The sequence below is a fragment of the Eublepharis macularius genome, chromosome 19 (genome assembly GCF_028583425.1).
Source record: "Eublepharis macularius isolate TG4126 chromosome 19, MPM_Emac_v1.0, whole genome shotgun sequence".
Taxonomy (NCBI): Eukaryota; Metazoa; Chordata; class Lepidosauria; order Squamata; family Eublepharidae; genus Eublepharis; species Eublepharis macularius.
The window spans coordinates 15,894,892-15,907,530 of NC_072808.1; the positions used below are offsets into that span (position 1 = coordinate 15,894,892).

Consider the following 12,639-nt stretch of genomic DNA (forward strand, 5'->3'; position numbering starts at 1 on the left):
ACCCCCCAAAGTAGCCATTTTCTCCAGGGGAACTGATCTCTGCCACCTGGAGACCAGTTGTAATTCCGGGAGCTCTCCAGCCACAACCTGGAGGCTGGCAACCCTAGCACTGTGTTGTATGAAAGATTTTAATATAGGAAAGGAAGGCAGGTTGATGCAAAAGAGGGTGCAACTGAAAGGCAGAAAAGGTATCAGAAAAACAAGTCTAGGTGGATGGTAGCTCAAAAGAAGTATGTTTATTGCTTAGGCTTGTTGGGACAGGAGATTTTACGTGCCAGAGATCACTTGGAAGAGTTCGCTCTGGCCCCCAGGATACAGCTACCATCCAATCACCGCACACACCACTCACCCATCCAGCCCCCCATCTCACATCAATAGCCTGCATTTCCAACCACCATAGACATATGTTCAAAATCCCTATTAACCGGGCTCATTTTGAGGGGGAATGCACAGGAACGCAGTTCTGGCAGTTCCCCAAAGAGGTCACATGGCAGGTGGCCCCACCCACCTGACTCTCGGCCATTTTGGGCCCATTTCAGCCTGGATTGGGGCCAAAATGGCCCGGATCGGGCCTCTGACAGGTGGTGGATCACTCTCCCACTCAGCAGCGGCCTGATCCTGACCATTTTGGACCCCTTTCCAGCCATTTCCAGCCCCTTTTTGCCATTTTGGGCCCAATTTTGGCCCTGAATGGCCAGGATTGGGTCCAAAACAGCCGGGACAGGTGATGTCAATGAGCGCGGCATAGGCTAATGAGTTATGCTAATAACTTATGCTAATGAGTTATGCTAATGAGTTCCTCCAGCTCCTCTTCTACGAAATGACCCCTGCCTATTAATACCCAGAGATAAAACACACACACTTGTTTACATGCAAAACATTATAGGGTTAGAGGTGAGGTTTTTGTTGTGATGACAGCCAGGGTTACCTCCCACCAGGGTTTCCAGGTCTCCCTGACAACCGGCGAGAGGAGGGGGCTGGCACTCTGTTCTCCTGCCCGACGTGTGATGATGTCACTTCCGGAAGTGACGTCATCATGATGGCCACAAGCGTGTTCCTGTGCTTCAGGAATCAGCCTGTTTGGAGCTGAAATCAGCCTTGTGCAAAGCATGGGAGCGCTCCTGCAGCCAGCGTGATGACGTCACTACAGGAAATGACATCACTGGGCCAGGAGCAACTGTGCCTCCCATTTAGCCAGGTGGCTTGCCTCCTCGCTCTGATCGCCAGCAATTGGCAGGCAGAGGGGTAAACTGCTGAGAGTTTGCCAGCTACCAGCAGGTGAAAAAGAAACTACGCCGTGATAGAAACATACAAGACCATACAGGCACTGGTACTTTATAGTCCTAAGAAAATTGTTTACAAGCATCAGGCACTTCAGAACTGTATTTAGATTTGTTTTTGTATGAATTGCTACTTGCATGACATGTTGTTGAAGAGATAAATTGCCAGCTCTTTGGTTGGACTGGTTGCCGCTAAACTTTATGGTCTTGTATGTTTCATGATGAACTAAGACATTTGATGTTTATATTGTTCAAGGTTGCATATTATTATAGACACACTAAATTTTGTATTTCTTAGTATGTTTCTTTTTCTTCTGCGGTTCATACCGTGATTCTCTCATATGCTGGTTGCTACCAGCAGATTGTCATCTCTTTAAGTGTTTAGGATTAGATGTTGCGGCAGCAATCATTAGAAAAGGTAGTCATTAAAATACACAGCTGTGGAGGCTGAAAAAAGAGAGGTGGTAATGGTTCCAAAAGCCAAAAGAATTATCAAGATCCGATCTTATATCCTAAGGTTATGTGGGGGCCCAAGGGGATATACTGTTGAGTCATTCATCACAGGGCTTTTTTTCTGGGAAAACAGATGGTGGAACTCAGTGGGTTTTTTCAGCTGGAACGTGGTGGAATGGAGTTCCAGCACCTCTTGAAAATGGTCACATGGCTGGTGGCCCCGCCCCCTGATCTCCAGACAGAGGGGAGTATAGATTGCCCCTCGCGCCGCTAAGCCCCCTGATCTGGAGATCAGGGGGCCGGGCCACCAGTCATGTGACCATTTTCAAGAGGTGCTGGAACTCCATTCCACCACGTTCCAGCTGAAAAAAAGCCCTGATTCCTCATAAGATTCTTAGTGTGCCAAAATCCCTTCCCCGTGTATGTTGGACCTGGAAGGGAATCCTAATAAGGTATATCTTGGTTGGCAGCTGCTCTCAAGGGTTCCGGGTATATTTCATGCCCTGATCATTTTAGCAGGAAATGCTGAAATCCAAACCTGGAACTACTTAAGGTCAAACTGACCACCTGCTACTCTGTGATGGTCATGTTCCCAAGTGCAAATACAGGGCATGCTGGAGAATATAACTTTAACCTTCTTTTTCATAGCCTGAGGCCCAAAGAATCTGATTTTTTTAGAGCCCGTGGGTCAAACAAGCTTTTCCCCAACTTGACTATCTGATGAACCAACATGGTCTTCTGCTTGGGAGGAATATTTCAAGCAAATCTGCACCTAAACGCTCACTATTAAGATACCCCAAAGGGAGTCTAGACTCTTGTCATAATATTGTATAGTCACTGAATAGTACCACAAGGAAAGCAATTTTTTAATGCTGGTAATGGAACTAGTTTATGAGACTGTTTAGCAGATTTATATGAAGGGGGAGAGAGACAGGGGGGTCTTGAGTGTCATGAGAAAAGCAGAACATAAAGTAGTGGTTCTGCCCTTACTTCCACAAAATTCGCTGGTGAAAATGTGAACAAAATACAACTATAATAAATCATCCCTTACTTAACACTCTTTATTAATCCAGCCCTGTAATCCTTGAAAACCCCTTGAAGGGTTGCCATACATCAGTTGCAATTTGACAGCGCTTAATTATGAAAATTCTGAAGCTGGTCTGATTTAGGGTCACCATCTTGAAGAAAATGATTCTTAGTGAATGGATTTTTTCCTGTGCATTTCTCAAACTGTTTTTGGAAAATGAGCTGTTTAAGACCGTCATCTCGGAAAAGGCTTTTTTCTGTGGTACTTGCCAGCAAGCTTAGACAAGGTGGTGAATTTGTGTACTGGCATCTTTTTTTTTCCAGAACAAAAAGCCCTGGGTTCAGAACACAAGCGTCTACTTGCATTTACAGATGCATTGTCTGACAAACACCTTCGAAGTCAAACATGATTCCAATCGACTAGCACCTCAAAGACCAACAAAATTTCCAGGCTATAAACTTTTGAGCATCAAACTTCCTTTGTCAGATACAAGTAGGAAAGAAGTTTTGACTTTCAAAGCGTGGAAACCTTGTTGGTCTTTAAGGTGCTACTGGACTCAAATCTTGTTCTTCTACCACAGAGCGACACAGGTACCCACCTGAAACTACCTTTTGAAGTTAAAAAAAGCAATTAAATCAGCTTCCCTTGAGCATCGTTAATTGCTCTCTACTCAACTTTTATGCAAACCAGTAGTAATGAATCACTAGATTTGTAACGCGGTTTCGTCTGAGGCAATACCTTGATTGGAACAGCTTGTAGCCAACTCTAGAACTGTGGCTCTGGAGAGATGTAACCTCAGACAGGCAAAGCTGAACTTCTGAAATTGGCTTCCCCATTACAATGCTTTGCTCTGCCTCAGCCACAAAGCTGAATCCATACAAGACAAAGGTAATGCTGCTCAGGGAAGATGTTTTAGCCAGTGTCAATTTACTTGGCTTGGATGGTTCTGAGTTGGCAATTGCCAAGCAGCTTAGGAGCATGGAGATGCTCAAGGACCTAGCCCTGCTGTTTGAAAGGTAGGCTGGTGCAGTGGCCAAGAGGGCTTTTTATCAGCTGCATCTGGTTCATGAAAACTCCCCTTTTTTAGACTCCGCAGACCTGGTTAGACTAACCCATTCCTTTGTGACCTCGTAGTTGGACTACTGTGACACATTCTACATGGGACTGCCCTTGAAGACAATCCAGAAACTGCAACTGGTTCAGAATGTCACAGCCTGGTTATTGTTAAATGTTAGTCAATAGAAACACATTGTATTTAAGCACAGCTGGCTGCCAGTTTGCTTGAGTTCTATATAAGGCATTGGGGGGAGGTGACCTTTATGGCCTAGGATTTTATGGCCTATTATTGTTTCTAATGCCAATAAAGGTTGTTGTTATTATTACATATGTAATAATAATAACAACCTTTATTGGCATTAGAAACAATAATAGTCTACAATCAGAGACAGGGATAGGCAGAGGCATAAGCATAAACAAGCAATTAGTAATAATAAAATTAATAAACATTCAGCAATCAGCTGCGGCTATATGCTTGGATTTAACTTTATAAACTTCTGCTAGAAATTTTGCAACACTTAAAGTAACGCAAGGGTTACGATCTTCTAAAAGGTGAACTAAAATTCCTTCTTTAATAGAATTATTATACTGAGGGTATACAGTTAAAAATTGTTTGCGTAACAGACCCAAGAGAGGGCATTCTAGAATAATGTGGGACAATGAGTCGCAGACTCCTAATTCACAAGGACGTGTCCTGTTTTGGAGGGGTACTTGCCTGAACCTGCCAGAGAGCTCCATTGATGGGAAGGCATTTAAACGTGCTAAGGTAAATATTCAGCGCTGAGATGGGATGTCCAGAGCTGAGAGATAATGTGGCATGATTCCTTGCCTTTGGTATATGCCTAAGTTGGCTGCAGAACAGACAGGGGGATGTAGGGGGAACTTACCTGGCAGGAGTGACACCATGATCACTCACATATGTAAAGGAACATCTCTCTCCATTTGCCAGTTACAGACCATAATTGGTGCATACATGCATGCGGTTGCTAGTGATTGATCACCTTTTTGGCAAGTGTTGCCACAATTGCACGTACAAGCTATAGGCAGCAGCCCACTCACCCCGTTACAGTTACAGTGAAATCATGTACAATCTGTGTTCTATATACAATTGGATTTTCTTTACACACACACACAGAGTAATTCTCCTGTTATATTCAACGCATGTACAGCCGGACTTGTGATTTAAACCCTACATTTGTCCAGTTACTGATCCCTGGTTTCGTTTGTAAAGTGAACACGTTGGTTCTTTCTTACAAATATATGCATGTATATACAGGATGTAAGTGCATTCACTTTAACATGTGAACAGGGCTTGCGTCTTTAGTGTCTAGAGTTTGGGGAATTAGCCACAGCACACCATCGGTGAGGCAGACAGGACTGTAGGTTTATTGGCCACAAGCCTGTCTTTCTGGCCATGCATGCCACAAGTTTCCATTGCGTCTACAATAGCACGTTCTGTTTTTTAAGAGAGGATTGCTCCAATCCTGGAAGGCAAGGGCAGCTTTGATCCATCTAGTTCAGCATCCTCTTTGCAGCAATGACCAACCAAAAGCTCCTGAGAAGCCAGGGTGTTAAGGAATTAAGGACACTGTCCGTCCCCCATTTAAAGACGATGAATAATAATAAACTGCACTTAAATACCACTCTTTTAGACAGATTAGAGCGGTGAACATGGCTCATAGCCATTGATAGGTCCTATCTTAATTTTTTCTAGTCCCCTTTCAAAGCCACCTAAGCTAGTAGTCATCGATACATTTTGCAGCAGTGAATTCTCTAAAACAGTTATGCCTTGTGTCAATTACTTCCTTCGTCTGTCCTGAATCTGCTACCCACCAATTGCATTGAGGAACTCTGGTGTCGTGAGACAGAAAGACTTCTGTTCCACGCACAGTTGTGAAAGTCTCTTGTCATGCGCCCTCTTCGTTCTCTTGTCACTAAAGAGCCCCGCCTGATTACGCCTTTCTCCCGTCGGGAAGATGCTCTAGCTTTTTGCTTGCATTGGCTACTGCTATTCAATCATCTGGTCCACAAGAAAAATGCTAAACCATTAAAAGACAATTACAATAAAGGCAACCTCCTCCTTCACCTAACCAGTGAAACAAGGAACAGCTTGAAAGTCTTCCCTCATTTGTTGAATTTTCATTCCTTCGGATAATGAACATCACACACGACCAATGCTACAAAATAAGTTTTATTTATGATTTGGTGCTTAATAGAACATTTGGATAACATCTTAAGATGTTAAACAACCCCAAACTCAATAATTTTCGGAAAAGTATTTCTTTTAAACACAGGAAATTCATTCTGGCTTGCGTGAATACTGCTGTACAAACTCAAAGTGGTTGTTTGAAGTATCAGCCAATAACTTTCCATTCAAATTATCACCTACCCACAGAAGAATCCGAGATTCTCACTTGGAACCTTGGATCGGCGCAGGAAGCAAAGGTAGAGGACTGAAATATTTCACAGACTATACTAAGTTCTGGAAAGGAGAGCCAGTTCTTCTACATCCCAATGCTTTCCAAAAGAGAATAGTTAATATTTATAAGGGCAAGCTGATTCTAGAAAATGGCAGCTTATCTTCCCCACATTGCCAGCACCATCCGCAATGACCAAGGGAAGAACCAAAAAATTATACTCCTTCCCAATCTCCAGAGAGGAAAGACTTTATGCTGGCCGTGCAAAATCAGACAGATTCTTAAAAAGAGACTCTGCACAGCAGAAAAATCAGTAAGTCTGATATCCTCAACATGTCTGTAAAACACGACAAAGCACATGATATCGGGGGGGGGGGAGTCCTCACAGTGTCTCACATCAATTTGAATTGTAATAACAAAGTTGCCAACAGCTACACTAGGATAGCGAGTACGTTCTGTAAACCTCAGGTCCAGTACTACTCTTGGGCATTGAAGATCTTTGCTAGTAGAGAACGGTTCGACTGGGATTTCTGCTGGATCTCAGCCGCCCGAGCCAACTGCTTCTTGAGACGCTTGTTCCCTTTGCTGGTCTGGATTTCCTGCTCCGTACGACGCTGTGCAAAGCCCCAGCTCTTTTCCTCCTGCTCTCCTTGACTGTCTTTTTTGGAAAAGCGTTTACTCTTCTCCACATTCTGCAGGTAGAAATTAGTCTCACGTTTGGCCTGCGAGACCTCGGCACGCATGCGCTGTTGCTGCACCTGACGCTCATATGCCAGCCGCTCACTTAGGTGAGTCCACTTGAAGCGGTGCAGATACTGGGAACCAGAAGGCAAGGAAATGTTAGTGCTTCGCTGCTTTAGAAACAGATATTTAAAAGATCCAACACTCACCAAATTCAGGGGATAGCCAACTTCCATTTTCTTTGGGACCTTGCTATCCTCCAGACATGAGCTCTGGGGATCATTAAAGTCTGAGTTCTCAATATAATAAAGTTGGCATTATCTAGCAATAATGGGGGCGGAAATGGGCAGAGGAATGAAAGCATCTTCTGCACGATCCGCGGGGAGGGCGGAATATAAATGTAATAAATTAAATTAAGTGTAGAATAGCAATGGATGAGTCCATGATTTAGCAAACTAACATTTATATTAAAGGCAAACAGAGATCATTTTTTTGTTTTCAATAAGAAGGGAGTATGAACAAAATTACTCTTTTTGTCGGAGCACCAGGTGCCAAACAGTCAATTTTAAGGCCGATGAGAATACCCTGAAATATAGTCCTAACAGTCGTGTTTTTAGGGAGGAAACTTCCAATTCACAGGTTAATCTGTTGGGATTTTAGCAAGTGTCCTACATTCAGTCATGAAAGAGTTAAATTGTTGTTCTGTTTGTTTAGTCGGATAGCTAGTTAGCTAGCACAGAACCACTTAGGCACAGAACCATTTAGGAGTCTTTAGTCTTAATGAAGGAATCTAGGATTGTCTATTGAATGAACCAGTTAAGTTGTCCGGAAAGGCAGTATATCAATTGAATGTATTACTATTATTATTTTTGATGATGGTGGTGGTGATAATAATCTTTGTTCAGTTCCAATCTTCTAGTCTGATCATCAAGATGTAGATAAGATAGCTATTCCTTATGCTAAAACCACAGAAGTCTACTTATTTCCACTGCGCTAATATTAAACTCTGCAACTTTATATCCTCCAAAAAATCTATACTACTTTTATAATGCTCCCTCAATCTAGATATGGCACACGATGTGCCAGGAGGTGCCTGCCCAGTTCAAGTAGTTTAGTAAGGCAGTTTATCTTGTTCTAGCTCATGAATGGGAGAGGCCTAGCTTCATAAAATTGCAAGTCCATCCAACTAGGCCTAAAAGATTTGAAACCCTGAGAAGCATGACTGCAAGGGCCCATTCCCCCTCCTTCCTTCCTACAGCCTATAGGCAAGCTTAAGCATTTAAGGCACAATTGTAATCAGATCAGTAACGGACAGCAGGAAAATTTAAGCACCCTTTTTAAATGGAGAAGCCTGTAACATATTCACCTTCATATTCCACAGGTCATGATGGAACCGGCTCCTCTTGCGGACACCCATTGGTGTGTTGTGTAAACTGGCAGCTACCAACTTTGCCACTCTCTTGTCCCGGAATTCCACCCAGCCTTCTGTGAAGTTCTTTGCATTGGTTCCAGCTTTCTTCTTTTTCTTCCGTATGTGTTGTTCTGAAGGACAGAGAAAGAGACCACTGCAACAATCTTGGCAACTAGTTGGGTACGAAGACAGAGCGGCATTGAAAACTGAACAGCAGGCAAGCCAATCATTTTAAGAAAGAAAAGTGGCTACCTATCAGCTACCGTGCTCAGTTCAAGGTACTGGTTATCACATACAAAGCTCTCCATAGCCTTGGCCAGGCATACCTACAGGACCGCCTCCCTCCCTATGTCCCTCCATGCCAGCTTCGCTCATCTGAATAGGGTCTCCTGCAGGTGCCAGCCTGCACATGGGTGAAACTGACAACAGCCCGTACATGGGCTTTCTCTGTGGTGGCCCCTACCCTGTGGAACGGCCTGCCCAAAGAGGTCAGGAGAGCCCCCCCTCTCCTAGCTTTCCACAAACGATGCAAAACCAAATTATTCAAGAAGGCTTTTGTCTTAAATACGTGCTCCTATGTGCTTCATGTTGTCTAATGTCAGCCCTAGAATTGCTTATGTTTTGGTTGTTGTGGGTTTTCCGGGCTGTATTGCCGTGGTCTTGGCATTGTAGTTCCTGACGTTTCGCCAGCAGCTGTGGCTGGCATCTTCAGAGGTGTAGCACCAAAAGACAGAGATCTCTCAGTGTCACAGTGTGGAAAAGATGTAAAGAGCACATCAAGCACCAATCCATATGCAAAAGAACCTCCTCAGGATACAGTGAAGCCTCCCGACATTAGCATTCCACACCCTGGGAAATTCTTACAGGATGACTCAGCTCAACCCCACCCCTCCTGAGTAGATATAAATGACCTGCCAACATCTTTTCCACACTGTGACACTGAGGGATCTCTGTCTTTTGGTGCTACACCTCTGAAGATGCCAGCCACAGCTGCTGGCGAAACATCAGGAACTACAATGCCAAGACCATGGCAATACAGCCCGGAAAACCCACAACAACCATCGTTCTCCGGCCGTGAAAGCCTTCGACAATGCTTATGTTTTGTTTCAGCATTTTTTCAACTCTGTATTCGATTCTTACTAACGCTATGTCTTTGTAAACTTGTGTTTATTTACCCTATGGCACTGGTTATGGAAATATCCTTGAAACTGACTGCACTAATCTCACACTGTGTAATCCTCCTTGAGTCTCAGTAAGACAATAAATGACATAAATAAATAACAATAAATAAAAATATTGTACTAGAACAAGGATGCAAGGATTTAAAAGAGCCATAACAGAATTACTCACAAGCTTACAAAAGATTACTATACCACTGGACAAAGTATCAGGGAGAAGTTTCCCTATATAGCTTATGATCAATCAAGCCAAACAGCTAATTGCTCTCAGATGGCTCTGCCAATTCTTTGGACCCGTGCAGTCCCAATAACACGTTTCACTGTCAAGTCAATTTCCTCTCTGAATTTCCCAGTCCTTTATCTCTCTCCCCTACACATGCCAGCTCCACTCTTAGAAGTCAACACCAACACGGTGTTATGCTTTGCAGATCTTCACCATAGTATTAATCCCCTCTGTCCCCACTTGGCCCAAGATTCACCATACCACCTCCCTCTCATTAAGGAACACACACTCACCTTCAGGCTGCAGGAAAATGCGTCCCACCTCACCATAGCCACTAAGGAGGTTGCGGACATGCCGGGGCCTGAAGCGAGGAGGGATGTGACCCAGGTAAATTATGCCAGGCATAGTATTTTTGGTGCCACCTTGGCTAGAAAGGCCCAACTCAGCAGCATCTTCTTCTTCCTTGTTCTCTGGCCCTTCTCCTTCTTTACTGTCCATCACTTCACACATCTGGTGTTGACTGCTACTTCTCTTTGCCCCGATCAGTCTTCCAGAGTGTTCCTTAACTGTGTGATGTATAGGAGAAACAAACACAATGACAGAACACGAAGTGCGAGGGGAGCTAAAAGACTGTCATTTCAGTCTGAAAGGGCTGTCTATAGTAGAAAGACCCACTCTATATAATGATGCAGCTGTGTGTGTGTGGGGGGGGGGGAACACTCCTCCAGTTGCAAAAGACAGGGCCTTCCTTCATACCTGTCACACTCACCCTACATTATACACACCCTAGCATGGACTGCAGGTTCCACAAACAGTGGGATCTTGTGACACAAGTTGAAAAGATTTGAAAAGCCTCAGTATAAGCTTCAGTCAATTTACAGTCTCTGGCTCAGAAGATGAGGCACATTACCCCTAAAGCAACACCTTTTACAGTTAAGATTCCTGCAGTTTTTAATCACAATTTATCCATCTTAAACGGCACATATCAACATCTCTTGTAACTCATCATGAGTTCACTTCTGTAGAAAGGTAGGATACAACCCCCCTACACTGCAAATCATAAGACAAGATTCTCGGGAAAAGTCAATCATGCCAGGAAAAGTAGAAGGCAGTAAGAAAAGAGGAAGACCTAAAATGAGATGGCTTGACTCAATAAAAGAAGCCATGTCCTCCAGTTTGCAGGATCTGAGCAAGTCTGTTAATGATAGGATGTTTAGGAGGTCTTTCATTCATAGGGTCGCCATAGGTTGGAGGTGACTTGACAGCACATCACACACACACAAACACACACTGCAAATGACATAGCCTGGGGATAACTTTATGGTAGCAAAAATATCCTAGTCATGGATTATATTGTACTCACTTGCAGTATATAATCCACCTTAGATCTCAGTGAGAAAAGTGGACTATAAATACACAAGAACAATAATAATTTACACGTGTGAGGAGGATTGAGAGAACTGTATATTTAATTTTCATACCTGCACCATCTCACACTGTTATTATCATTATTTTGAACTTCACTGCTGGCAAGCTACCCAGAAGCTTGCCACTGTCACTTGTCAGTTGACATTTAGCCCCTTTTACCACAGTAACCCTTAGTATACATTTACTACCATAAAGCTATTCTTCCCCAAGCCTATGTCATTTGCAACAGGTCCTGTCTCTCCGTTCTCCCACCGGGTATCCGTGATCTTATTCAACAGCTCACCTGCCACTTCCAAGCCTTGAAGCCGACTATTACCCCATACCCTTTCCTAACTGGGGTTGTCAGCTCCAGGTTAGAAAATTCCTGGAAATTTGGAAAGGGGTGGAGGGTTTGGGGACAGGGTTTGAGGAGGGTCTCAGAGGGGTATAATCCCACAGAGTTCACCTTCTCCAGGGTGAATTCTGCCATTTTCTCCAGGGGAACTGATCTCTATAGCCTGGAGATCTTTTATGATTCCGGGAGATCTCCAGCTACCACCTGGAGGCCGGCAACCCTAACTCCACGTCTCCCCCTCCCCGCCCTCTAAGGCCTGCCTCTCTTCACCCACCCTCTCCCAGCCCTTACCTCCCCGCAAAAGGCTTCTTTTCCCTCCGCCGCCACCTGCCCGGCCTCAATTTCTTGGGCGAAAATCTCAACCCACCACAGAATCTCCCACAACTTCCGTCCCCCAAAAGAAGGGGACACAAAGAGGAAAGGCTAGAGTGGCAGCGTCCGGTAAACAGAGTTAGGAACTGTATAGGAAACGTGAAAAGGCTGCGGTGGCCACAGGCGCTTTGGCAAGCTTCCGGTTGAAAGCTCTCTTAGAGGGGAACTTCCGTTCTAGAGCGGAAGTACCTGATGGCTGGGAAGCTTTCTCTCGACCTCTCTAGGACGGAAAGAGCGGTTGCTTTGCTACCGCGCGAGGGGGCGTGGTTTAGATGAGACGCTAGCGCGGGTGGGCGGGGCTAGCGCGCGAAGGTAGAGCGTCAGGGCGCGGCGGTTTTAACCGTTGCGGCTTCGCTGGCCGTCTGTCTGCTCACGTGACTCTGCCCTCTGGGGCGGGGGCGGGGGGAGGAAAGGCGCCAATTTTGGCGCCCTTTTGTCAGGCTTCATTTGCAGAACTATGAAATAGCTTATAAGACTCAACATTTGAGGTAGAATGTGAGCTTGCGTGAGCCACAGCTCCCTTCTTCAGAGACGATCTGAAGAAGCGAGTTGTGACTCACAAAAGCTCACACTCTAGCACAAGTTTTGTTAAGTCATTGGTGCTGCTGGACTCTTGCTCTTTTCTGCTGCTACAGACTATGTTGATTCATATCGTAGCTTGCACGCTTTTTCGATGCTGTTTGATATTTTGGTATTATAACACAAAATAAGTTTATTTTCTAAAAGTAAGGGGAGGTTAACTATCTCCTGATCAGTCTCCTCATGATACCCCATGGAGC

The 12,639-nt window shown here is 44.4% G+C and overlaps 1 protein-coding gene across 2 annotated transcripts; it reads right to left on the reverse strand.

The window, feature by feature from the left end:
- Positions 1 to 5,989: 5,989 nt before the first annotated feature.
- ABT1 (activator of basal transcription 1) lies at positions 5,990 to 12,003 on the reverse strand. Of its 2 annotated transcripts, none has more exons than XM_055003538.1 (4): positions 11,856 to 12,003; positions 10,020 to 10,292; positions 8,281 to 8,456; positions 5,990 to 7,048 (listed from the first exon to the last, which is right to left on the reverse strand). In XM_055003538.1, the coding sequence occupies exons 2-4, from the start codon at positions 10,234 to 10,236 to the stop codon at positions 6,710 to 6,712; spliced, it is 732 nt and encodes a 243-aa protein (XP_054859513.1). In that variant the 5' UTR covers positions 10,237 to 10,292; positions 11,856 to 12,003; the 3' UTR covers positions 5,990 to 6,709. The 2 variants fall into 2 exon arrangements, with proteins under 2 accessions (XP_054859513.1, XP_054859514.1); XM_055003539.1 differs by having other exon boundaries at positions 11,780 to 12,003.
- Positions 12,004 to 12,639: the final 636 nt, after the last annotated feature.

Excerpts from the sequence above, each read along its gene's own strand:
- ABT1 (XM_055003538.1), bottom strand. The coding sequence starts at position 10,236 with ATGTGTGAAGTGATGGACAGTAAAGAAGGAGAAGGGCCAGAGAACAAG. Across the intron at positions 8,457-10,019 it reads CATTTTCCTGCAGCCTGAAG|AACAACACATACGGAAGAAA; the intron begins GTGAGTGTGTGT and ends TCTGTCCTTCAG. Across the intron at positions 7,049-8,280 it reads ATGACCTGTGGAATATGAAG|TATCTGCACCGCTTCAAGTG; the intron begins GTGAATATGTTA and ends TCTGGTTCCCAG.